Source organism: Nyctereutes procyonoides, unplaced genomic scaffold, assembly GCF_905146905.1.
Source record: "Nyctereutes procyonoides isolate TBG_1078 unplaced genomic scaffold, NYPRO_anot_genome, whole genome shotgun sequence".
Lineage (NCBI taxonomy): Eukaryota > Metazoa > Chordata > Mammalia > Carnivora > Canidae > Nyctereutes > Nyctereutes procyonoides.
In genome coordinates this window covers 10,280,419-10,303,337 of record NW_026575151.1, presented here as the reverse complement: position 1 = coordinate 10,303,337, position 22,919 = coordinate 10,280,419, and the positions used below count along the sequence as shown (strand labels likewise).

The following is a 22,919-nucleotide window of genomic DNA, read 5'->3' as shown; positions in this document are numbered from 1 at the left end:
TTGACAAGTAGACACCAGTAACTGCTAATGCTTTCGTTGAAACCGTTTATCAAGGTTTGTGATGGCAATTGTCTTTCCATTTCCTTTCTTAAGAAGTGGTCTGTGGACAACAATGACATGTCTGGTTTGTGTCTCTGTCTCCCTCCCCCGGCAGGTGGAAGCAGGACACCAATGGTATCTTCAGGTGATCTACATCATTGGCCCTGACACCATCTCAGGGCCCCGGGTCCAGCGCTCTCTCACAGCGTCTCTGAGGCGCAACCGAAGGGACCTGGTGGACCCCAGTGGCCGGCTGACCCTTGATGATTCCCTCATCTATGACAATGAAGGAGACCAAGTCAAGAATGGCACCAACATGAAATCCCTGAATCTTGAGATGCAAGAGCCAGTTGTGGCTGCTTCTCTATCCCAAACTGGGGCATCTATCGGCAGTGCCCTAGCTGCTATCATGCTCCTGCTTCTGGTGTTTTTGGTGGCTTGTTTCATCACCAGGAAATGCCAGAAGCGGAGGAAGAAACCACCCATGGAGGACATTTTGGAGGAATACCCTCTGAACACCAAGGTGGATGTGCCCAAGAGGAGCACGGACAAGGTGGAGAAGAACTTCAACAGACACTACTGCACTGTGCGGAATGTCAACATACTAAGTGCAACTGGGGGGGCTTACGGGTTTAAAGGTACTAATGTAAAAAAATTGAATTTGGAGGTCAGAGTTCACAACAATTTGCAAGATGGAACAGAAGTTTAATGGAGGAGACCCATATGTATTTTTTTCTAAAAGCATTTTTATAAAACAAGGGGAAAATACTGGTATTTTTATAACCTTACAGTTTAAAAAGGGAAAACTATGGCTTTGAGTGACAGAAGGCACACATCACATGCATCAGCTCACAACTGAGCTACCTCATTAAACAAAGAACCACTGAGACCCAGAGTTCTGGAGCAGAGTTCTTTCAGTAGTGCCAGCAGCTGCAGACTGCTCCTTCTATAAGGCTGGTCTTAGAAAGCATGTATTTCAGTATTGGACAGGGGTTAGACTTTCCAACTAGCTGTTGGAGTTCAGCAGACATGGGGATGTACAGCAGCAGATCTCCTGGGCTGGGAGTGGGGGTGGTTCAGGGCCATTGGTTTCCTCCCCCACCTCCAGCTTTCTTCGACTGGGGCTTTTCCTGGGCCCCCTGACTGCAGAATTCAGATTGCTGACACTCCAAATCCTTTCAAAATTCTGCTACTCTGCACAACCTATATATTTGCTTATTGTGTCTGCTTCACAGCTTGCATTCCATGGCCTCCAACTGTCCTTTGCATTTCCAGAGCCTTTTCACCTGGGGGTTTCAAAGTGCTCTGGATGAGAGTATTGTCCTACAACTTGCAAGAAAAAGCACACACCTCCCCTGCTAGATGTCTGGCACAGCAGAACCCCCTTTTACAGAAGGGCAGACTGAAACCCAGAGAGAGGAGGGGCCTGACCAGCACCTGGAATATTAGTGATGCACTGCCCCCTAGGCCTAGGAGAATGTTCTCATGCCCAACTGGTTTACACTACACCTGGGAAGCACCGGGACATCCTCCCTGACAAAGAATGATGCAGAACAAGATCAGGGCAGCTGGCCGTTTTATTCCACGTTGCTGTGGGTGCTTAAAAACCCAGCACAGTTTCCTGCTATCCCAGGCTTTGCCCAGTCTAATAAGACAAACCTGTGTATTTTGCTAGCTGTGAGTTTTTTATTTTGCTAGGCTTTCAGAAAAATAAGTGATTCATTTGAATAAAGCCAATTAGGAGAAAGCCGCACTCAGAGTGAAATCTGAGTTAATAGATGCCAACTAGTACTCACAATAGATAAAGTACCGATGCTCACAGTGTTTAAAGGCACCGGTCCCAGGACAGGTTTTCAGGGATTTCTCCTTTCGGGGGTTCTTTTCGGGTAGCTCAGGCATTTATTTTACCACATCAGCATATGACGAGGCTGTAAACACATGGCTTTAAAATGATTTAGTGTTCAAATAGCAGCTTCAGAATTTTATATGAAATGCACACACAGCTTGCCTTTGTGTTTCTTTTTGTTTTTACCAAAACAGCAAAAACACAAGCATGCGTTCTGTTGCTTTGAAATAAAGGCACAATTTCATTACTGAGGAATAAAAGACATGTTCTCTTCCTGACGCATGGCACACCATAACCACTGAGCAAATAGCAGAACGTTCACATTGTGTAATACTTGTGTCAGAATGACCCAGGCTCTTGGAGAACATTCCACACTGCGCTTTGGTTCTAAAAGCTAGAAAGAATGAGCCACGAGAGGTCTTTGACATCTCTACCAGACTCCAAGCTCTCAAGAAAAGGCCTTGGGGGTGCGCCTTTGGTTCTTTAGCAGTGCCTTGCACAGAACGAGCACTCCAGAAATATTTAAGTAAATAGATGAATGGTGTCATGGGTGAAAGGGGAGGTGAAAGATGATGGTGGCAAGATCACAAGGGCAGGTAGGGAAAAAAACACCCCAAAACTGCCTCTTCTGCTTGGATTCCGAAGTAACCTCATTGCAACAAAGAAGCACTGCTGGATGTAGGGGGAGTCTAGCAGCAGTCTTAGGATGGATGAACAGAAAAATCATCAGAATGTACTAGAGGAAGTTGAAACTGTGACTCAGCTCCAGCGCAGGACATTTAGAGGAAAGTCTGACTTCTCATTCTGAGGTGAGTGAGGTTTTCAGAAAAAGAAAGGGGTGAGCCCAGAACCTGAAACTCCTCTGACTGGTCACTTGCTCCTTGAGGTCAGCTTGGGCGGTGTGCGGCAGAGCTTCTATGTGAGCCTCAGGAACATCCAGAATTGGTGTCTCATAGCTGGGAAACTCATCAGCCCAGTGTGAAGTCTTCTCCAGAACGACCTAGAAGGTTCATGCTAATTCTGCAAGAAAGGAATGGAAGCCTATCTTTGTGGAGCAACTTTTGATCTGGCCTGTTGTGTGTAACTGTCCCTACTTGCCAGAAGGCTTAGACGATAGAGCAGCACTATTTCGTTTGCTCAGATATTCTTGGACATCCGTCCAGTCCTGATTAGGACACGTGCATGGGAAGAGTACAGACATGAGCAGAGTGAGGCTAAAGGAGGAGGACACAGAGACCAAGAGGCCTCCAAGTGCTCTTAGCAGCCTCCACGTACGTGGTGTTGAGTGACAAGGACGCCATCCTGGGAGGACTCTGAGACTGTGAGCTCTGAGTGAAAGGAAAGCCTGGAAGTACTCCCCGCCCTTCCGTTCCAGCACCTCCCCTCACTGCAGACGTGTTTTCGAATGCCGGTAATCTCTAACGGAGGCACACATAAAATAGAAAGTGCTAAGAGATGTGAAGTTGGGGTGTACTCCTTTGATACAGTTTTTCAGTTTGTTGATGTTTTCTATTTCAGAGTAGAAACCCAATAACTTGGTGACCCATACGGGATTATATTTCAGTTACAGCCCTCCTTTCAATTTCTCTTAGCTTGCTCACTAATGCCTTGTGTGTGTTTTACTAATTTTCTATATCATGCCCTTAGGTGAGAAGGAACAGAAAGCCCTCTGGGGGTGGTATTTGGTCTCCCACACTGGCTGTGAAAGGTTGAAAGAGAGAAGGTTATATACCTTTTGTCTGCCTTGCTTTCAAGGTCCCCAGGCCTCCAGGAGGCCACCTGCAGATACCTGCTGCTGGGTGTGGAAGTCGTGTCAGAATGTGTTTGCACAGTCTTAGGACATTCAGTCTCAGTGTCCTGTAGGTGTTTGTTGTTCTTGGATACAACACACATGCTCAGACAGAGTGAAACATTTGTGGTGCTGTCAACCTGATTTCTTGACTCAAATGATCTTTGTATTTCTAATACTAATTTCTGTGTTATGAATTTCTGAATTCTCCAATAGCATATGCCACTATATAAATTTGTCTTAATAAATGACGGTCTGGTTGCATTTTTTTCCATGCTCTTTTTAGATGACTCATCTCATTAACCTAAGACTTCACCTTTGAGATGGCAAAAGCATTCCAAAAATTGAGGCTAAGTTCTTTGGTGAAAACTTGCCTGAGGGATTGACTCTGAGACACACACTGACCATGCTAAAAGCCAGATGAAGAAGAAATTATACAACCCCAGATCATCCTAGCTCAGCTTCTGCAGTCGGTTGAAACCCTAGTATGAAGAGGAATAATACAAATCTCCACGAGCAATACAATAAGATGATTACTTATGCTGTATTTATTACCATCAAACCCTCTTACAACCCTTGATGTAGTGTGAAAATGGCTAGGTCCTTTTATGCACCATGAACATTTGTCAATGTTTGTCTCCCTAACTCACCTTGGAGAGATGACCAAGGCTCAGATAAGCTGATTGGCATGTGAAGAGGCAATGGCAGAGTCAGAAAGCAACTGAGCCCAGTCTTGGCATTCTGGGAGTCTATGCATTTGTGCCTCTGTCCCCTCAGGGGAGCTACTTTATATGACAAAACAAAAATATTGCCAATGACAGCAGCAGAGCTCTGTTGGCACCTTTTCATGGCACATTTGCAAACTCAGCAAGACCTGAGAAAGCATGTTTTCATAAAATCTGGGGAAAGGAGGCCACTACCCTGCCTAGGATTTCCTTAGGAACTACTGAGACTTTGTGTAAACTTCACTTCCTGGAGGTTTCCTGTGATTGTCCCTTGCCTAACAGCAGAGTTCTAAGCCCTAGTGCACATTTCTCTCTGGCCCATAGAGAAGGTCTATCAGGAAGCAATTTCTGAATCATTAAGATTGACTATGAAAATGCTCCCTGAGACCTGCAATTTCACAGGCATAAAACTTAGAAAACTTGGGGGTAGGTGGCAAAAAAATGAGTTCTCATTTAGAGCTTGCAATACCTCACAGATGAAGGTTTTGAAGAAACATGGGAACAGGAGAGGGAGATACTGAGATGCTGAGAATAACTCAGCAGGTTCAGCCTCATATAATCGTTGGTTTTGTTGGTTAAAAAATAGTTTAGTATCAGTTGTTTTAGATCTCTCAGCCTAATACTAAAATGCCACAATTGTGTAATATCTAGCCCCAAAGAGCCTGAGAGAACTCTAACTAGGAGCCCTGTAGAGTGGTGTCCTGAGAGTAGCACGTAGCCCAGGAAGCTCAAGTGCTACATCGGGCACATCTGGCACTCAGGAGCAATGACTCTGTAGCACTTTCTACCTCATTCAGTCCTCATGACAACCCTATGAGATAGTTGCAGGTCATTGTCCTGGATAATTTTCTTTGAAAGTGCCATATGAAAAGTAGGATTTCCAGTCTTTACCAAAAGGCCTTCTTCACAGGTACAAATTGGTATTTTAAAAAATGGTCCAAAGTTCCTATAACTTATATTTAATGCTTGTCATGAAAAATGTGGTCACTTGGGTACCTGGGTGGCTCATTCGGTTAAGTGTCTGCTGTTGGCTCGGGTCATGATCCTGGGGTCCTGGGATCGAGCTCTGCGTCTGGCTCACTCTTCAGCGTGGAGCCTGGTTCTACTTCTGCCCTTCCTTCCTGCACGTGCTCGCTTGCTCTCTCTCTTTCTCTCTCTCTCTCTGGCTTTCTCTCTCAAATCTTTAAAAAACAAAAAAGAAAAGTGTGGTCCCTTGATTAGTACAATAAAATAGACCCATCCTACAACTTTCTCTAAAACCAACAGCTATCAGTTTTCTCCCTGGCTCCTTTAAGGCCACCAAGTTCCAAGACTAGTTAGTTATAAAAGTTTACTAGAATCCCACTCTCTGGGATTAATAGTTAAAAACCAGTTTCAAGGGATGTCTGGATGGCTCAGCGGATGGTAACTGGGCAGTTGTTAAAATAAGAACAATTTTAAAAATGGTTAGAGTATACTTTGCCTGGGGTGTCTGGGTGGCTCAGCTAGTTAACCAATTGCCTTCGACTTGGGTCATGATCCTTGGGTCCCGGGATCTAGCCTCACATTGGACTCCCTGCTCAAAGGAGAACCTGCTTCTCCCTCTCCCTCTGCAGCTCCCCCTGCTTGCTCTCTCTCTCTCTGTAAAATAAATAAAATCTTCAAAGTTGCTATCCTGAAACCAGATGTTAAACCATGAACCTGAAATAATTAAAATAAATCCTACATTAACACCACCTGTAGCTCATTTCCTTCTGGATGTAAATCCAGCCCTATGACTTCCTGGTTGTGTGGCACACAAGCTGTGCAAGTTACCCAAGCCCTCCAATCCTGTCTCTAAATTTGCAAAACAGGGCAGTGCGGGTGGCTCAGCGGTTTAGCACCACCTTCGACCCAGGGCGTGACCCTGGAGACTCCCGAAGGGGATCGAGGCCCACGTTGGGCTCCCTGCATGGAGCCTGCTTCTCCCTCTGCCTGTGTCTCTGCCTCTCTCGCTCTGTGTCTCTCATGAATAAATAAAAAAAATAAAATAAATAATTTGCAAAACAAAGGTAATCACACTAAATCTAAACTGGTTAGTAAGCATGAAATAACACCATGTCTGCAAAGGCATTCATTACTCAATGTCTGGCGGAAATAATAGGTTCTCAATAACTATCCACTCCTGCCACTATGCTAATTCCAGAATTTTCCAGGATGAGATGGTACTTAATAGTTTATTGTGGCAAACTCTGAACGGGAGTCAGGAGTTACAATGCAGAATGGAAGGCAGAACATTGTCACACCTTCTCTCTTGGAAGAAAGCCCATCATTACTTTAGCCTTATGACTGGCGGGCTCCCATGCACTGGCTTTTTAAGCAAGGCTGTTTCTCTGCTTTTTCCCAATGCAGCTCCTCTTCCATTTAAGTAAGGATACCATCTTAAAGCAGTGGTCCTCAAGCTCTAGGCTGCATCAGAGTCACCTGGAAGGCTTATTAAAACAGTAGGTCTGGGATAAGTCTGACAGAATTTGAACTTCTAACAGGCTCCCATATCCCAGTCCAGAGAACCACTGCTCTAGAACTTTCTGAACCCCAGCAGCCTCTGTATTGGTAAAGGGGCATCATGTATTATCCACTGGAAGACTAGAAAAAAATGCATTCTGACCATTCAAGTTGCTGTAGATAAAGCAAACCAAAAGCTTACAAGCATCTAAATGACAACTTATTAGTTCTAATCCTTTTCTTAAAGTGAATATTTTCACAACTTTTCTCAGAGTAATAGTAATGGCAGTAAGGTAACCTTAGTCTGTGATTAAGAAAAACGGGGCACACTAATTTCAAATGAGAAAGAAAGAATTCTTTCAAACGATAACGTTACAATCCTTCCGATTGCATTGCATACTTCCTTGACTGTCCCAAGCTTTTAGTGTCCCTTTTCTTCTACATCCACAAGTCCTTTCCCCAGAGTTTAGCATTATATATAACAAATCATAAAACATGAATGAATTACTGACTTTAGCTTCCCAGGAGCTGGTCTTGACCTCAGTTAGATTATAAATTCATTGATATCTGAGCTCTGTCTCGTTATTTCCCTTTAATCTTCCATAGCATTTACCACAGTGCTATGTATTACAGGTAGTGTACAGTCAACAAATATTTACAAGTGAATTTTAACTAAAATAAATCCACACCTCTGTTTTGATCAAAAAGCAAAAAATTGAGAAAACAAGGTCCAAAACTGTAAAAATGCACTGCTTTTGTGTATTTGTTTTGCTTGATTTTACTTAAAAAACAAAACAAAAAAAAAACATGAAAAGGCTAGACAAGAAGCTAAAGAAAGAAAGTGCTTATCTGAAGGGGGCAGCAGTGAGTAGAGGGGAATGAGGCCGGGGGTGGGGGCGGGGGAGGGGTTTGCGGGGTGTTTCAGAGCCAAGACTTTGATGTACATCTTTTTAGAATTAAAAAAAACCCCAACCATGCAAGCATCTTAAAATAAAGTTTTATTAACTGAGGAAGTTGAACTATTCTTTTTCTCTTTTAAATTTTCTTAGCTATAACCAGATTTATTCAATTTCTGTTTGGCTCTGATAGAAAGCTCAAACTGCACTGCTTGGAGGGTAGGAGCACCCAGGTGGAGGTCATGCCCACAGGAGTGCTGTGTTTGTTTTCTACTGCTGCTGTAACAGATTACCACAAATTTAGTGGCTCAAAAGGACAAAAGTTTATTTTCTTACAGTTCTAGAGGTCAGAAGTCCAAATTGGGTCTCAGTGGGCTAACATCACAATGTCAGCAGGCTACATGCCATCTAGAGGCTTCAAGAGAGAATTCATTTCCTTGTCTTACCCAGTTTCTAGAGGTTTCTGCTCAGCGTCTGCTCCCCTTTCCCCCATATAAGGACCCTTGTGATTATACTTGGCCCATGTAGATATTCCAGGATAATCTCTTTATATTTATATTAAGGTCAGCTGATAGCAACCTTAATTCCGTCTGCAACCATAGTTCTTCCTTGCCATGTAACGTAACATATTAAGGTTTCTGGGGATTGTTTTGGCCATTATTTTGCCTACCATACATGTCCATCATAATTTGGTACAGAATTTTGAGCCACAGAAGTCAGAATACCCAAACCATCTGCCCCTCTCCTACTGCTGCATGTCAACCAACATTTTGTACATGGGTCACTTTTGTTGAATAATTTCCTTCCAGAAATGGGAGGGACCCATAAAAGGCAGTTAATCTATATTTCTTCCCTTGTCTACTGAGCTAACAAGGGATCATGATTAATGGAAGTTTCTCTTATTAGAGAATGTGACTGTAACTGTGGAGCTTTTGAACATAAAAGAATAGTTTCAGTTAGATTAACTGCTAGTCCTTCCTCCTCCCCCTCATTCCCATGGGAGCCTTGAGTCAGCCTTTTGGCGTTATGTGTAGATTTGTTATTGTACTGATTAAGATAAGCTTTGGAGCAGGTCGACCGAGTTTGAATCTTAAGTACATGATTTACTGGCTATGTGACCTTGGCCCAGGATCTTACACTGTACAGTTTCTGCAACTCTTAGAAATAATACATGATAGGACCTACCTCATTTGGTTGGGGTGTTAGTTAAATAAGATGATGTGCACAACACATTTGGAACAGTACCTGGTATACAGCTGGTGCTTTAAAAAATTAACTAAATTGTTGAATATTTTGTTGTTTCAAAGACCAAAATAATATTTGATGGTTTATTGGTTGAACTCTTTTTCTTAGGAAAGTCATATATCCATGGCTAACACTCTCCTGGGATGTTGAGAGCTTCAAAACTCCTACCTGTCCCCAGACCTGAATATTGGATGTAGGAGCTTCTGTAGCTGTCCTTGTTCCATCTGACAACGTTTGGCCATGTTGGAAGCTCGCAACCCCTCCTCAACACCACTCAGTATATGGCTAAGATGGGTTAAGGTACTCTTCAGAATTATCCTCTGCCCACCCACCCATCCCACTCAGAAAGGACTGGCCATCCTATTTGTTAGATGTTAGATGTTAGAAGTCATGTTGCAAGCAAGGGCTTGAGAAGTACTTGTATAGTTGCGTGTGCCCTCTTGTACTCTGACATCACCAGAAGAGTTTCCGCCAGATAGTGTTGCCCTTTTAGCTTGAACTTAGAATGAGCACATGAACAGAGCTACCCCAGCCCCCAGATTCTGCATATCTGAGAGATTAGTTGACTTCTTTCAGGACCTTGAATTTCAGGATGGCTTGTTATATAGCATTATAGTGGCAGTAGCTGATACATCCGTCCATCCTCTCAAATTTTTCACAATATTGTCCCACTTGAAAACTAATCTTTGGGACACCTCGGTGGCTCAGTGGTTGAACTTCAGCTCAGGGTGTGATCCCAGGGTCCTGGGATCGAGTCCCACATTGGGCTCCTTGCATGGAGCCTGCTTCTGCATCTGCCTGTCTCTGCCCCTCTCTCTGTGTCTCTCATGAATAAATAAATAAAATCTTTAAAAAAAAAAACCCTGGTCTTTGAAGTATCCTAATCTGGAAGTTTTTCATACCTTCTCCTAGTAACCACCTGCTTCCTGTACCAAGCATTCAAGTGTTTTCTCTTTTTTCTTATTTTTATTTATTTATGATAGTCACAGAGAGAGAGAGAGAGAGAGAGAGAGAGGCAGAGACACAGGCAGAGGGAGAAGCAGGCTCCATGCACCGGGAGCCCGACGTGGGATTCGATCCCGGGTCTCCAGGATCCCGCCCTGGGCCAAAGGCAGGCGCCAAACCTCTGTGCCACCCAGGGGTCCCTCTTTTTTCTTTCCTTATTTTATTTTCAAGTGATAATGTCACCAACTCATATGCCTGTGAACAAGAAACTATGTACAATAATGTTCATTGCAAAATTATTCATAGTGGAAAAATACTGAAACAATGTAATGTCCACCATCAGAAGAAGGATGGATGAACCATGATGTAGTCATAAAATGAAATACAATCCAGCAGTTAAAATGACTGTAGCTATTAGAGTAGCTAGCATTGAACTAAAAGAGCTAGTGGAAGACTATATATCATGATACAATTCATTAAAGTTTAAAAATCTACTGAAGGGCGTAATTTAATATTTATGAACATATCAATATTTTGAAACAAGTATAACCACATGCACAAAAATAGTAACTGAGTTTATTGTTGGGTTATCTCTGGAGAAAGAGGGAAGCAAATATATCAGAAAGAGCACAAAAGGAACATCGGTTGTATCTATTTACCTTTTAAAATATCTCAAAAACATTCTAAACGAAAACAACATAATATTTAAGCTTTGATAAAGCTGGGTGATGAGTACACAGGTAGTCAATATTATTCTATCATTTATTCTTGTTGGTATCTTTAAAATATCTCATGATTAAAAATTTTATATAGTAACTTTTTAAGAAGAGATTGTGGGAGTTGTAAGCTGCTAGCTATGGTCTGAATGTATCTCCCCCAAATTAATACATTGCAATCCTACCCTAACAAAGCAATGGCATTTGGAGGTGGGGCCTTTGGGGCGATTAGATCATGAGGGCAGAGCTGTCATGAGTGGGATTTGCGCCCTTATAAAAAAGGCCCCAAAGAGCTCTCATGCCCTTTAGGCCATGGAAGGCACAGCAAGAGGACAACTGTCTTCAAACCAGGAAGAGGGCCCTTACCAGACATGAAACCTGCCGGAGCCTCGATCTTGGACTTCCCAGCCCCCAGGACTGTGAGAAATGTGTTTTGACACTTAATAAGCCACTCAGTCAGGGGATCCCTGGGTGGTTCAGTGGTTTAGTACCTGCCTTCGGCCCTGGGCGTAATCCTGGAGTCCCGGGATCGAGTCCCACATCGGGCTCCCTGCATGGAGCCTGCTTCTCCCTCTGCCTGTGTCTCTGCCTCTCTCTCTCTCTATCATGAACAACAACAACAAAAAAAAAAAGCCACTCAGTCTGTGGTAGCCTGTTAGAGTAGACCGAACGGACTAAGTGCTCTTCTTGGCGTTCTGTGTCAGGTCGTTCCCAGCTCCCCCCCCCCTTTTTTATTTTATTTTATTTAAATACAATTGATTAACATATAATGTATTATTGGTTTCATAGGTAGAGGTCAGTGGTTCATCAGTCTTATATATCACCCAGGGCTCATGACATCACGTGCCCTGTTTAATGTCCATCACCCAGTTACTCTATCCCCCACCCCCTCCCCTCCAGCAACCCTCAGTTTGTTTCCTAAGATTAAGAGTCTCTTTTGGTTTGTCTCCCTCTCTGATTTCATCTTGTTTTATTTTTTCCTCTCTTCCCCTATGATCCTCTGCTTTGTTTCTTAAATTCCACGTATGAGTGAAATCATATAATTGTCTTTCTCTGATTGACTAATTTCATTAAGCATAATATCCTACAGTTCCAAAAAAAATCCTATAGTTTCATCCACATCATTGCAAATGGCAAAATTTTGATGGCTGAATAATATTCCATTGTGTGTGTATATATATATATATATCCCATCTTCTTTATTCATCTGTTGAAGGGCATTTTGGCTCCTTCCACAATTTGGCTGTTGCTGCTATAAACATTGGGGTGCAGGTACCCCTTCAGATCACTACATTTGTATCTCTGGGATAAATACCCAGTAATGCAATTGCTGGGTTGTAATGTAGCCCTGTTTTTAACTCTTTGAAGAACTTCCATACTGTTTTTTTTCTTTTTTTTTTGGGGGGGGGATCACTTTATTCTAATTAATTCACAAATGATAACATCACAAAAGGTGACTTAAAGAGGCACACAAACATTTGCCCAGCCCCAAATTCAAACCATTATGAACTTCTATACTAAGAACACTCTTTTTCATTCCAATTCTGAAGAAATCTGTATTTAATGATGAAAGAGAGGTTTAACTGGTGGTTTTACACTTTATATCTTCACCATTAATTATTATGCTAAATTAACTTGGTCATGAGACATGATTTTCCATATCTTCAATTTGACTTTCTTGATTAGGCTAATCCACTTGCAAATCTGCACTGAGCACGTTGCTGAAACCTTCACAAAGCTTAAGGTCACCCTGGTTCTGGGCACACTCCAGGAACTGTTTCATCTCAGAGTGGCATGGGCCAAACTGCTGCTGCTGGCATGCTGGCTGGGTTCCCCGAGGCTCCTGGTAAGTGATGTCAGGCCTTGAAGGCTCAGCGTCACTTCTTCCACCGAAGCCCCGGGGATGGCAGGACCTATCATGTGCCTGACAGCAGAGCCCACAGTCAAGTCGGCTGCAGTGGTTGCCATTTGGACCACCAGACCTGGCTGCTGGGGTGCAGTACCAGGTGAGCCAACAGCAGATGGTGGAGCCCCTGTCTGCGGGTGAGCTGCTGGTGCTGGTCCAGGCGCAGCTCTCATCTGAGGTGCCTGGCTGGCCGGAGGGGCCGTGCGGGAGCTGCCGTGGGGTGGGCTCCCATGCAGCATGGCTAATCAGAGCAGCACAGCATCTAAAAGTTTGTAATATTTTCCAGAGTGGCTGCACCGGTTCACATTCCCACCAACAGTGCAAGAGGATTCCCCTTTCTCCGCATCCTCTCCAACATTTGTGGTTTCCTGCCTTGTTAATTTTCCCCATTCTCACTGGTGTGAGGTGGTATCTCATTGTGGTTTTGATTTGTATTTCCCTGATGGCAAGTGATGCGGAGCATTTTCTCATGTGCGTGTTGGCCATGTCTATGTCTTCGTCTGTGAGATTTCTCTTCATGTCTTTTGCCCATTTCATGATTGGATTGTTTGTTTCTTGGGTGTTGAGTTTAATAAGTTCTTTATAGATCTTGGAAACTAGCCCTTTATCTGATGTGTCATTTGCCAATATCTTCTCCCGTTCTGTAGGTTGTCTTTGAGTTTTGTTGACTGTATCCTTTGCTGTGCAGAAGCTTTTTATCTTGATGAAGTCCCAAGAGTTCATGTTTGCTTTTGTTTCCCTTGCCTTCAGAGATGTGTCTAGCAAGAAGTTGCTATGGCTGAGGTCAAAGAGGTTGCTGCCTGTGTTCTCTAGGATTTTGATGGATTCTTGTCTCACATTTAGATCTTTCATCCATTTTGAGTCTATTGTTGTTTATGGTGTGAGGAAATGGTCCAGTTTTATTCTGCCACATGTGGATGTCCAATTTCCCCAGCACCATTTGTTGAAGAGACTGTCCTTTTTCTAGTGGATAGTCTTTCCCGCTTTGTTGAAGATGAGTGGGCCATAGAGTTGAGGGTCCAATTCTGGGTTCTCTGTTCTGTTCCATTGATGTATGTGTCTGTTTTCTGTGCCAGAATCATACTGTCTTGATGATTACAGCCAGCCCTCTTGGTTGTTGTTTAACTCGGCCTCTTGAACAAATCTTAGAATTTACTCCACCCTAGAGTGGCAGCTGCTTCTCTCTGGAAAAGGGCACCTGTTCTACCCTGACCTCCATCCTTTGCTTTTGCCCTCAGACGTTTGTTGGTGGACTACTACACCTTTAACTGCATTTCACTAATGTGAAAAGCAAAGCACCGGTAGCTGCAGTGGTTGCCATTTGGGCCACAATACCTGGCTGCCGGCGTGCAGCAGCAGGTGAGCCTGCTGTTGGACTGTGAAATCCAACTTGCAACAACCCAAACCCCACAATTGTCCCAATTCCACCTCACTTTTGAAGCCCAAGTGGCAGAGACTCTAGAGTCTCCCTATAGGATTTTATTTTATATATTTTTTAAAGATTTTATTTATTTATTCATGAGATACAGAGAGAGAAGCAGAGACATAAGCAGAGGGAGAAGCAGGCTCCCTGCAGTGAGGGTAAGCCTGGTGTGGGACTTGATCCCTGGATCCCGGGATCATGACCTGAGCCAAAGGCAGATAGATGCTCAACCACTGAGCCACCCAGGTGCCCCTCCCTATAGGATTTCAAATTCACTTCTCTCTTCCGATTCATTGTTTATGGAACCTGCATTAACTATGTTTTTAGAGGACGAATTAGATCTCTGTGCCAGTCTCCCTCAAACACTGTCAGTACTTCCCTATTCCTGCTAAAATATGCCCAAATACCTAAAGTATGTCATTCATTCAAGATCCAGCCCGGCCCAGAGGAAAGGTACACAAAGGCTGAGGCCAGTGCTGAATCCCAGTCATGACACTTTTTACTCAAGTGGCTTTGGGTAAATCACTTGACTTTTCTAAGCTTGTTCCCTCTGCTGCAAATTTTGATAGAAATTGCATCCCCTAGAGTTCCCTTGAGGATAAAAGAGGGGATGCAATAGGGCAGTAAGTCCAATGCCTGATACCCAATAAATGGTAGCTTCTACTGTTCTCTACTACTTCCTCCAACACACAACGACCCACAATTCCCTCAACACAACCAGGGCTTTAGTTTTTAGCCTCCTGCATTTGATTTGTTATTCCAGATGCCTAGAATGCCCTTTCACCCTGTTATCTCCCCACCTCTGTGGTTCAAATCCTCATACTAGACAGCCAATAAGCTTAGCAGAGGAAGGACAAAACTACCTGGGTTCAGAAATCTAGTTCTCTCATTTCCTCCCTGCATGAGTTTGCTGAAGTTACTTAATCTCCCTGTCTACATTTCCTCGCTTAGAAAATGTGGGCGATCCCGGTGCAGGTATCCCCTGGCTTTCCAAAGTGCTTGTTAGGCCTCTTCGCCGTCAGCAAATACGGAGACTATCAGCACATGTTTTTGCTAACCAAAAGAAGAAGGGAAATATGGCAAACCCGAAGATAATCTTGAGCATTTCTTTAGCAGTAGCCGTTATAGAGGGAGCAGGCACGGCGCAGAGGGCCTGCGCCCGGGCTCCTGGCCCCAGGACGCTCTGAGCATCTCCGCCTCGAGTCGCCAAAGCTTTGAACTAGATCTAGGAGCACCTGTGCAGCATTTTGATTTATCTTTGCGTCTGTGGGCAAGATGCGTCTGAAATGTCGGAAAAGCGTAAGAGAGGTTATGGGGGTGGGGGTGGGGGTGGGGGTCTGGGACGCCCAAGTTTCCCCGTATGAACCAAAGGCGATCGTTCCTTCACTTCCTGACGTCCCGGCCTCCGAAGGCTTTCCTGGGAGCTCTGCGTTCGCGGTGCTGTCTCGGACCCCGGGAAGCCGCATGGGCCTTCCGGGGCTGCTGCACGGTCTGCGCCGCGCTCCGGTGCGCGCTCCCGTGGAGGACTCGGAGCTGCGCCGGACGCAGGGCGGGTGCTCGGTCGGGGTCCGGGCTGGCGCGGGGCCGGGTCCGCCCAGGTCCAGGCCGAGCGGCGGCGCCGCCCTCGAAGCTACGGAGCCTGGGACGAACGTGAGCGGTGCGGCGGGTGCGAGGAGCCTAACGCGAGTGGAGGAGCGAGCGAAACCGGGGAGATCGCGTCCCGGAGGCGGAGGCGGAGGCGGAGGCGGACGCGGCGCGCGGGGGGAGCTCGGGCTCGGCGGGCGGCGGAGGGGCGCGGGGGCCGCTCCGCGGGGGGCGGGGCGGGACTCGGGCGCGGGCGGCCCGGTGGGGGCGGGGGGGCGGGGGTGCGGCCGCCGAGCGCCCCGCGGACTGCAGCGCCTCAGGTACGTGCGGCGGCCCCGCCGGGGTGCGGGTGGGGGGTGGGGGGGCGGGGGGGTGGGGGCGCTCCCCCCCGCTGCCCCCCGCTCCCCCCTCCCGTCCCCTCCCCTCCCCTCCCGCGGGGCTGCAGGGCGGGGGCCCCCGCGCAGAGCCCCCGGCGCAGGGCAGCGGAAGGGCGGTGCCCCGGAGGGTCGGCAGCGGCGGGGCCGGAACCCGCGTCGGGGTCCCCGCGGACCGGGAGGGGCCGCTGCCGAGCCCCGAGCCGCGAGCCGCGAGCCTGAGGCCGGGGGACCGCACGCGCCCCTGTGCGCCTTTGCCCGCTTCCCGTGGACCGTCGGCTTTGGTTCGCTCGCCTTAGTTTTTGGAGGCGGAGGAAGGACGTGAATAGAGCGTGGGGAACCGGGGGAGCTCGCTCTTCGCCGAAGACCCCCCCCCCCCGCGCCGTGCTCGAGCTTCCGCGGCGCCTGCGTGGGCGCGGGTTCGGGCCCCGACGCGAGCCGAGCGGCCGGTGGAGGAGCCGGCGGGGCCGCCCGGCTCCGGGTCCCCGAAGGGCCCTTGGCTGCCGCTGACGGGAATCCTCCCCCGGGCCTTGGGCTTCGCTGCTCCGCCCCGGCGTCAGGACCGCCCCGGGGACCGCCGGCTTACCCCAGGCTTTATCCACTTCACAGAGCTGTCGCTCGTTCAAGCGTCGTTCTCCAGAGGTCTCCCGTCGGCTCTACGAAGGCAGAAAACCTCAGAGGGACAAGAAAGGGGCTTCCAAGGTGACAAGACACCCAGAAACTTGTTCTCGGAGCCGTGGGGGTGCTGCCGAGCCATCCGCTAAGAAACAGGGAGGGAAGATGAAGTAAAGGAAAGGCTGGAGATGCTCAGAGCCCTCCCGGAGAAGGATGTTTAAAGTCCTGTTGTTAGGTCACTTCGCCTCCGCTGCGGAGTGATTTCTTTACTTCTTAAAATTGAGATCAGTAATGATTATTAATGATTTACGAAGTCTCCTACATCAGCCCTACTGAACTGATGTTTCAGCTGCGCCAGTGTGGGACGGGCACTCGCGTAGGCAGCCGCAGGGGAGTTAAGTTCATACCTGTGGACTGTGCGTGTCCAGACTCGGTAGCGGGACACCCACCGCCCTGTGGTCGGTTGGAACATCCTTGCTACCCTCTCTGTGCCCAGCCTCTTTATATGCAAAGTGGAGACGTTGTCGACGACACCTAGCTCCCTAGCCTGCTGTGAGCTCACAGCAGATCATTCATTCGATAAGTATGTTTTTGGTGCCTTTTATGCCCCAATGAACGAACATGACAAAAACTCTTGTGGAATTGACCTTCCAGTGCTTTGTATGTTACCTGGCACATAGTGAGAACTCAAAATGCTAGCTGATACCATTACACGTGTGATTTCAGTCTATGCCAGGAGCAGGCCCCTCTCTACCCTTTTTACTGATGCGGAAACCAAAGCTCAAAGAAATTGGGCTTTAAGAGGCAAAATCAGAAGTAGTGATACCTTTTATCCACTATGTATCTAGAGGGATATGGCGTTAGACCTGGTAACCAGAAAGCCCACCGCCCTGGGCTACAGAGGACCTGAGAAAATCAGGCTAAACATGAACAGGGACAACTAGTGTAATTTCCTACTGAACTTTCTTCTGGGGCTATCATTGAATTTTTAGAATATTTTGTTCCCAGGATTGGTGGCAGCAACTTGCATTTCTAAATCAACCCTGGAGATATGCCAGCATGTTTGGATAACGTCTACATATGAAAAGCGCCTGGGTTCCCAATAGGGCTCCACCAAAAAATTGCCCTTCTAACCGCTGTGGCCTACCAGGAGCTAGACTGCCTCCTCAAAGAGCAGGCATGTCTGTTTGTAACAGGCGTAGGTTTGGAGCCTTGTAAAATGTAAATGAAGATAACACAATCAAACACACAGAATCAAATTGAAGCCAGCTAAAATTTGTTTGAGGATGGGGTCAGGGGAGACCATTTCTGTTTCTGTTGTTGTTCCCCACGATGGTGTCTCTCCTGGTTAAAAGAACTCAGTAATCAACATAGTTCTGTTGGATTTTTAAACGAGTCAAGAATTTGCTTTCCAGGAAACATGTATGTAAACCCCTTAAGCACACAGATTTTTTTCTCTTTTGCTTTGACCCCTTCCCATGTCCAGCACAGCCCCTTGTATATAGTAGGTGCTCAGTAAATGTTTGCTTAGTTTGATGTTAGAGACACATTGTCTTACTGAGATGGTTTCTCTTTGAATGTTGACTTCTGTTTTCTGGAGAATCTAAAGATTAGGGCTATCCTGAGATTATCGTATTCTGAATCCCATATTTATTCTGTTTAGTAATCCTTTTCTTTTAATAGGTTAGTGTGATCTTAACTCAAGCAAAGGTGGGATATCATGGCTTCCATCTGGGTAAGTAAAACTCAAGCCTTCATAATACAGTAATTTAGTCAACTCAAAATACAGAAAGTCAAAACTTAAAAAAATTTTTGAAAGTTGATAAAAGGTTGATTTGAAAATATAACATGCCAAAAAAGCTAGGGGATGTCTAAAAATAATAAAATATAAACAGGTATTGTAGAGGTACATGTTTAAAATAATTTGTGATGACACTGAAGCAGAGGTTAATAACAGTAAATTCAGTAGGTGATTTGGGAGTTTATATGATAGTATTTAATTTCATATTAGGAAAAGATGGCTTATTCAGTAAATAATGTTAGGGAAATTTCTAGCCATTTGGGTAAAAATAAATCTGTATTCCTTCTCCCTTCATACATTAAAATGCATTCCAGATGGATAAAATACTGAAATGAAAGAGATGAAATATGGGTGAATGTTAAAAAGTATCGTGGAGTAGGAAAGACAGTTACAACCATGACACAACCAAAAGCCTAAAAGAAAAATATTGATCTACTTAACTGCATATAAACCAGTAATAAAAAGACAAAATACTATGATTCCATTATATGAGGCATCTAAAGAAGTCAAATTCTTAGAGACTAAGAATAGGGTTGTGGTTGCCAGAGACTGAAAGGGATTTGTTTGCTTAATGAGTAAAGAATTTCAGTTCTGCACAATGAAAAAGTTCTGGAGATCTGTTTCCCAATAATGTGAATTTTCTCACCACTGCTGAACTTAGGCTTAAAAATGGTTAATGTGGTCAACTTCCTTTTATGCACATTTTTTTTTAAAGATTTTATTTATTTATTCATAGAGATGCAGAGAGAGAGAGAGAGAGAGGCAGAGACCCAGGCAGAGGGAGAAGCAGGCTCCATGCAGAGAGCCTGACGTGGGACTCGATCCAGGGTCTCCAGGATCACGCCCTGGGCTGCAGGCAGCGCTAAACCACTGCGCCACCGGGGCTGCCCCTATGCACGTTTTGGTTGTTGTTACCATAATTTAAAAAGCACCCTGAGATTTCTGTAAATATTCTGTTCTCTTTTCCCCTCTTATACACAAAAGCATGTACACACCTAAACACAAATAAGCAATCAAGTAAGTCCGTGCTTTTCACCAAAACTATAGATCAGTTTGTTGTTCCCAGTGGATGGTGAGTTTATTGGAGTGATATGATCGAGAGAGAAGCCTTTGGTTGCTGTTGTAGTACTTTGCGGGTGAAGATAAAGAATAGCTGGTTTCCTAGGTCGGTGTATGCTAGGTGTTGCAGCCCTCTCATTGTTGCAGATGAGTCAACAATCTGTGTTGCATAACTATTTCCTTTGTTTGGAAATGTTGCATATATCTCTGGTCAGGCATGTTGTTCTCCTACTTAACCGCTGATGAGAAACCCTGATATCTTATCGCTTTGTGCTCTTTGGACCAAGGGCCCCTGTAGGTTGCCCTTAGGTCCATGGCAGGCACTCGGGAAACCTACCAATTAGGACGTCTTAGGAACGTGACAGGTGTAGGGGTTGCTATCTCTATTGCCTTGGAAGTGGCAGGCAGGTGCTTAGGAGCCCTGGATGCGGCGGGGCCACGCTGGCCCTGCGAAGGGCAGTCCTGCGCACATCCGGGCGGTCCTCGGTCTCCAGGACTGGGTACCTGATGCCGCTGAGAGGGGCCCTGCGTGCCTGCTGGTGGCGCTCTGCAGGTGGGAGGTGGCAAGTTTTCACTGGCCGGATCTCCACTTAGTGAGCACAGTTAGACCCTCGCCACCGGCCCTGGGCTCCACGCCCACGGTCTTGTGGCGAACCAGCCGGTTGTTGTAGCGGTCGTTGAGTTTGGGTTGTGAGGCTTCGGCTTCCTGGGCTCGGTGCTGTGTGTCCGCTTACTCCCCTGGATCCGGAAGCTGGAGCGGTTCTGACAACCTCCGTTGCAGGTGGGCCCCTCCCACCAGCGCAGCTGGAGCGTGACTTTCTATTAAGGTGGCACAGCAATGTCTTCCCTATATGTGCCTTCCGTGGTACTGGCTTTCTCAAGCAAATGTTCCAGGCTCTTTGCTCCTTGGTCATTTCCTAACTTCCTTTTACCGTTTGTTTGAATCCTCATTAAGTATCCTACTAAAATTTTTCTTTTTTTAAAGATTTTATTTATTTATCCATGAGAGACACAGAGAGAGAAGCAGAGACACAGGCAGAGGGCGAAGCAGGCTCTCCGCAGGGAGCCTGATTCAGGACTTGTTCCCAGCACCCTGGGATCACGACCTGAGCTGAAGGCAGACGCTCAACCGCTGAACCACCCACGTGCCCCCCTACTAAAATTTTTCCAAACTCATAATCACCGTAATCATTATGAACTGTTATAACATCTTAACTTGTTATATATTTCCCTTCCCCACTCCAAACTTTACTTTATAAATCAGGAGAGGGAATGGAGAGCCACTCTGGAACCAAGGGATAAAAGACATCTTACAAAAATGTAACTTTACACAAATGTGATCACTCATGAAAGTATAGGGCCCCTCTTTCACATTTAATCATAATAAAAAGTATAACTTGCCAAATCTAATGAGTAGCTATTGAAAAAGCCTGGTAGGGATCTCCCTGGGTGGCGCAGCGGTTTAGCGCCGGCCTTTGGCCCAGGGCGCAATCCTGAGACTCGGGATCGAATCCCACGTCGGGCTCCTGGTGCATGGAGCCTGCTTCTCCCTCTGCCTGTGTCTCTGCCTTTCTCTCTCTCTGTGTGACTATCGTAAAAAAAAAAAAAAGCCTGGTAAATCAGAGGCAAAGAGGAAAAAGTTTTAGGTTGAGAGCAAGGAATGTGAAGGGGAGGAGGTATAATTTGATTCTCTTGAATGCCTATGTTTTGGTGGATGCAGAGCAGTTGGAAAATGCAAGTATTTTAGCACTGAACAGTACGATTAATAGAGACATAGAGGTTTCACACAAAATAGAAGAGAGTAGTTAAAAGGACAGAAAATTCTCAAGTCTGCCCCTGCCTACATCATCAGATCTTTGCTCCTTTCATTTTTAACCATTCGTGTTTGATTAAATACTTCACCTAGGTTCTGGAGCCATGTCTAAATAGAAGTAGTGACAGCCCCATCTGAACAGCATTTACAAAAGAAGAATGCATTAATCAGGTTTTTGAAGTGTGTCATGGAGCTCTGAAAAGTCTGGTAGTGGCATTTGAGAATTATCAAAGGAAGCAAGACTCAGAATAAGAAAGCATTTTTTTTTTTTATTCGTGAGAGACACAGAGAGAGAGAGAGAGGCAGAGACACAGGCAGAGGGAGAAGCAGGCTCCATGCAGGGAGCCTGACGCAGGACTCGATCCCAGGTCTCCAGGATCACACCCCAGGCCAAAGGCAGCGCTAAACCGCCATGCCACTGGGGCTGCCCAAGGAAGCATTTTTTATTCACTTACTCATTCAACAAATATTTATTAAGATCTACTGTGTGCCAAACACTGTTTTAGGCTCTGGAAATATAGAGAAAGAGAAATTTTATTTTCTTATTATTTTTAAGAAAGATTTAATTTATTTATTCATGAGATACAGAGAGAGAGAAAGAGAGAGAGAGAGAGGCAGAGACACAGGCAGAGGGAGAAGCAGGCTCTCCGTAGGAAGCCTGATGCGGGACTCTATCCTGGGACTCTGGGATCACGCCCTGGGCTGAAGGCAGGTGCTCAATTGTTGAACCAGCCAGGCTTCCCAAGAAAGAGAAATTTTAAAAACATGGAGCTTATGTGCCTCTGATTTTGTTAGGGAAGATGGCTAATAAAGAAATAAACATATAAGATATAAAGTCAGTTTTAAGTACTCTGGAGAAAAGCAAAGGTAGATAATGACAGTGACAGGGAATATGATTTTCTGCTGAGATATGTGAGCAGAGGTCAACATGGAGTGAGGGAGTGAGCTGGGAGAGTATCTTGGGGAAGAGCATACAGGTGGAGGGAACAGCAGGTGTAGCCTGAGGCAAGGTATATTTGAAGAGCAGTAAGAAAACTCCCAAAGGGTGATGGGGGGGGACAAGGAGATTCAGATAGGTATTACATTTTGGGGGGAATCCTCTAGGGCCACAAAGAATCTTAATAGTTCCAATAGCCTTTGTATAAACTCTTCAAGGAGTTTCCATTATGTAGGTTTACTTTACATTAGGAAGAATTCTTAGATTTGTAGCAACTTACTGTTAGGATTGTCACTTCCCTAACACACACTTACACGAAACTCATAAAATAAGGCCTATTGCCATCATGTTATGTGGGCATTAATGGCTTTGGCCAAAGATGCAAAAAATGTTCTTTCTGTAATATTACAAACAGTAAATGTCCCTCTTCTTGATCCCTCGTGGGTGGATTTCCATTTCCATAGAAGTGATGTGGGAGGAGAGTGGGTGTCACCATGGTAATCCCAACATCCTGCCAAACCAGCACCATTTTCTAGCCAGGTACCCATTTCAGAAGATATGGATGATGCCAGACTCCCCAGTTCAGTGAGCCAGGTTCCCTATATCTTCCATAGTTAGAGAGCAGATCCCTTCTACAGAGGTATCTCTTCTAGAAGATGAAGTTAGATATGTACTTCATCTAACTAAGGATGTGGCCGCTATAGCTGCCCTAGTCTTCAACTCTTCGTGGCTCTTGGCCAAGA

The 22,919-nt window shown here is 45.6% G+C and overlaps 2 protein-coding genes and 1 pseudogene across 9 annotated transcripts in view; 2 read left to right on the top strand and 1 right to left on the bottom strand.

The window, feature by feature from the left end:
* Window positions 1-3,925, top strand: part of FRAS1 (Fraser extracellular matrix complex subunit 1) — a 437,262-nt gene extending 433,337 nt beyond the window's left edge. For all 3 annotated transcript variants that reach the window (XM_055313090.1, XM_055313089.1, XM_055313088.1), the window contains exon 74: window positions 155-3,925. In XM_055313090.1, the coding sequence (XP_055169065.1) occupies window positions 155-748 (594 nt within the window). In that variant the 3' untranslated portion in view covers window positions 749-3,925. The remainder of the gene's footprint in view (window positions 1-154) is intronic.
* An 8,421-nt stretch (window positions 3,926-12,346) lies between these two features.
* Window positions 12,347-12,809, bottom strand: LOC129501766 (coiled-coil-helix-coiled-coil-helix domain-containing protein 2-like; annotated as a pseudogene).
* Window positions 12,810-15,387: 2,578 nt separating this feature from the next.
* The window catches only part of ANXA3 (annexin A3), a 46,724-nt gene continuing 39,192 nt past the window's right edge, over window positions 15,388-22,919 (top strand). The window contains exons 1-3 of one of the 6 annotated variants that reach the window (XM_055313081.1): window positions 15,388-15,643; window positions 16,561-16,653; window positions 18,250-18,301. In XM_055313081.1, coding sequence (XP_055169056.1) covers window positions 15,458-15,643; window positions 16,561-16,653; window positions 18,250-18,301 — 331 coding nt within the window. In that variant the 5' untranslated portion in view covers window positions 15,388-15,457. Of the gene's footprint in view, window positions 15,660-16,051; window positions 16,654-18,249; window positions 18,302-22,919 lie in introns of those variants that run through there. The other 5 variants (XM_055313087.1, XM_055313084.1, XM_055313082.1 and 2 more) reach the window with 5 other exon arrangements.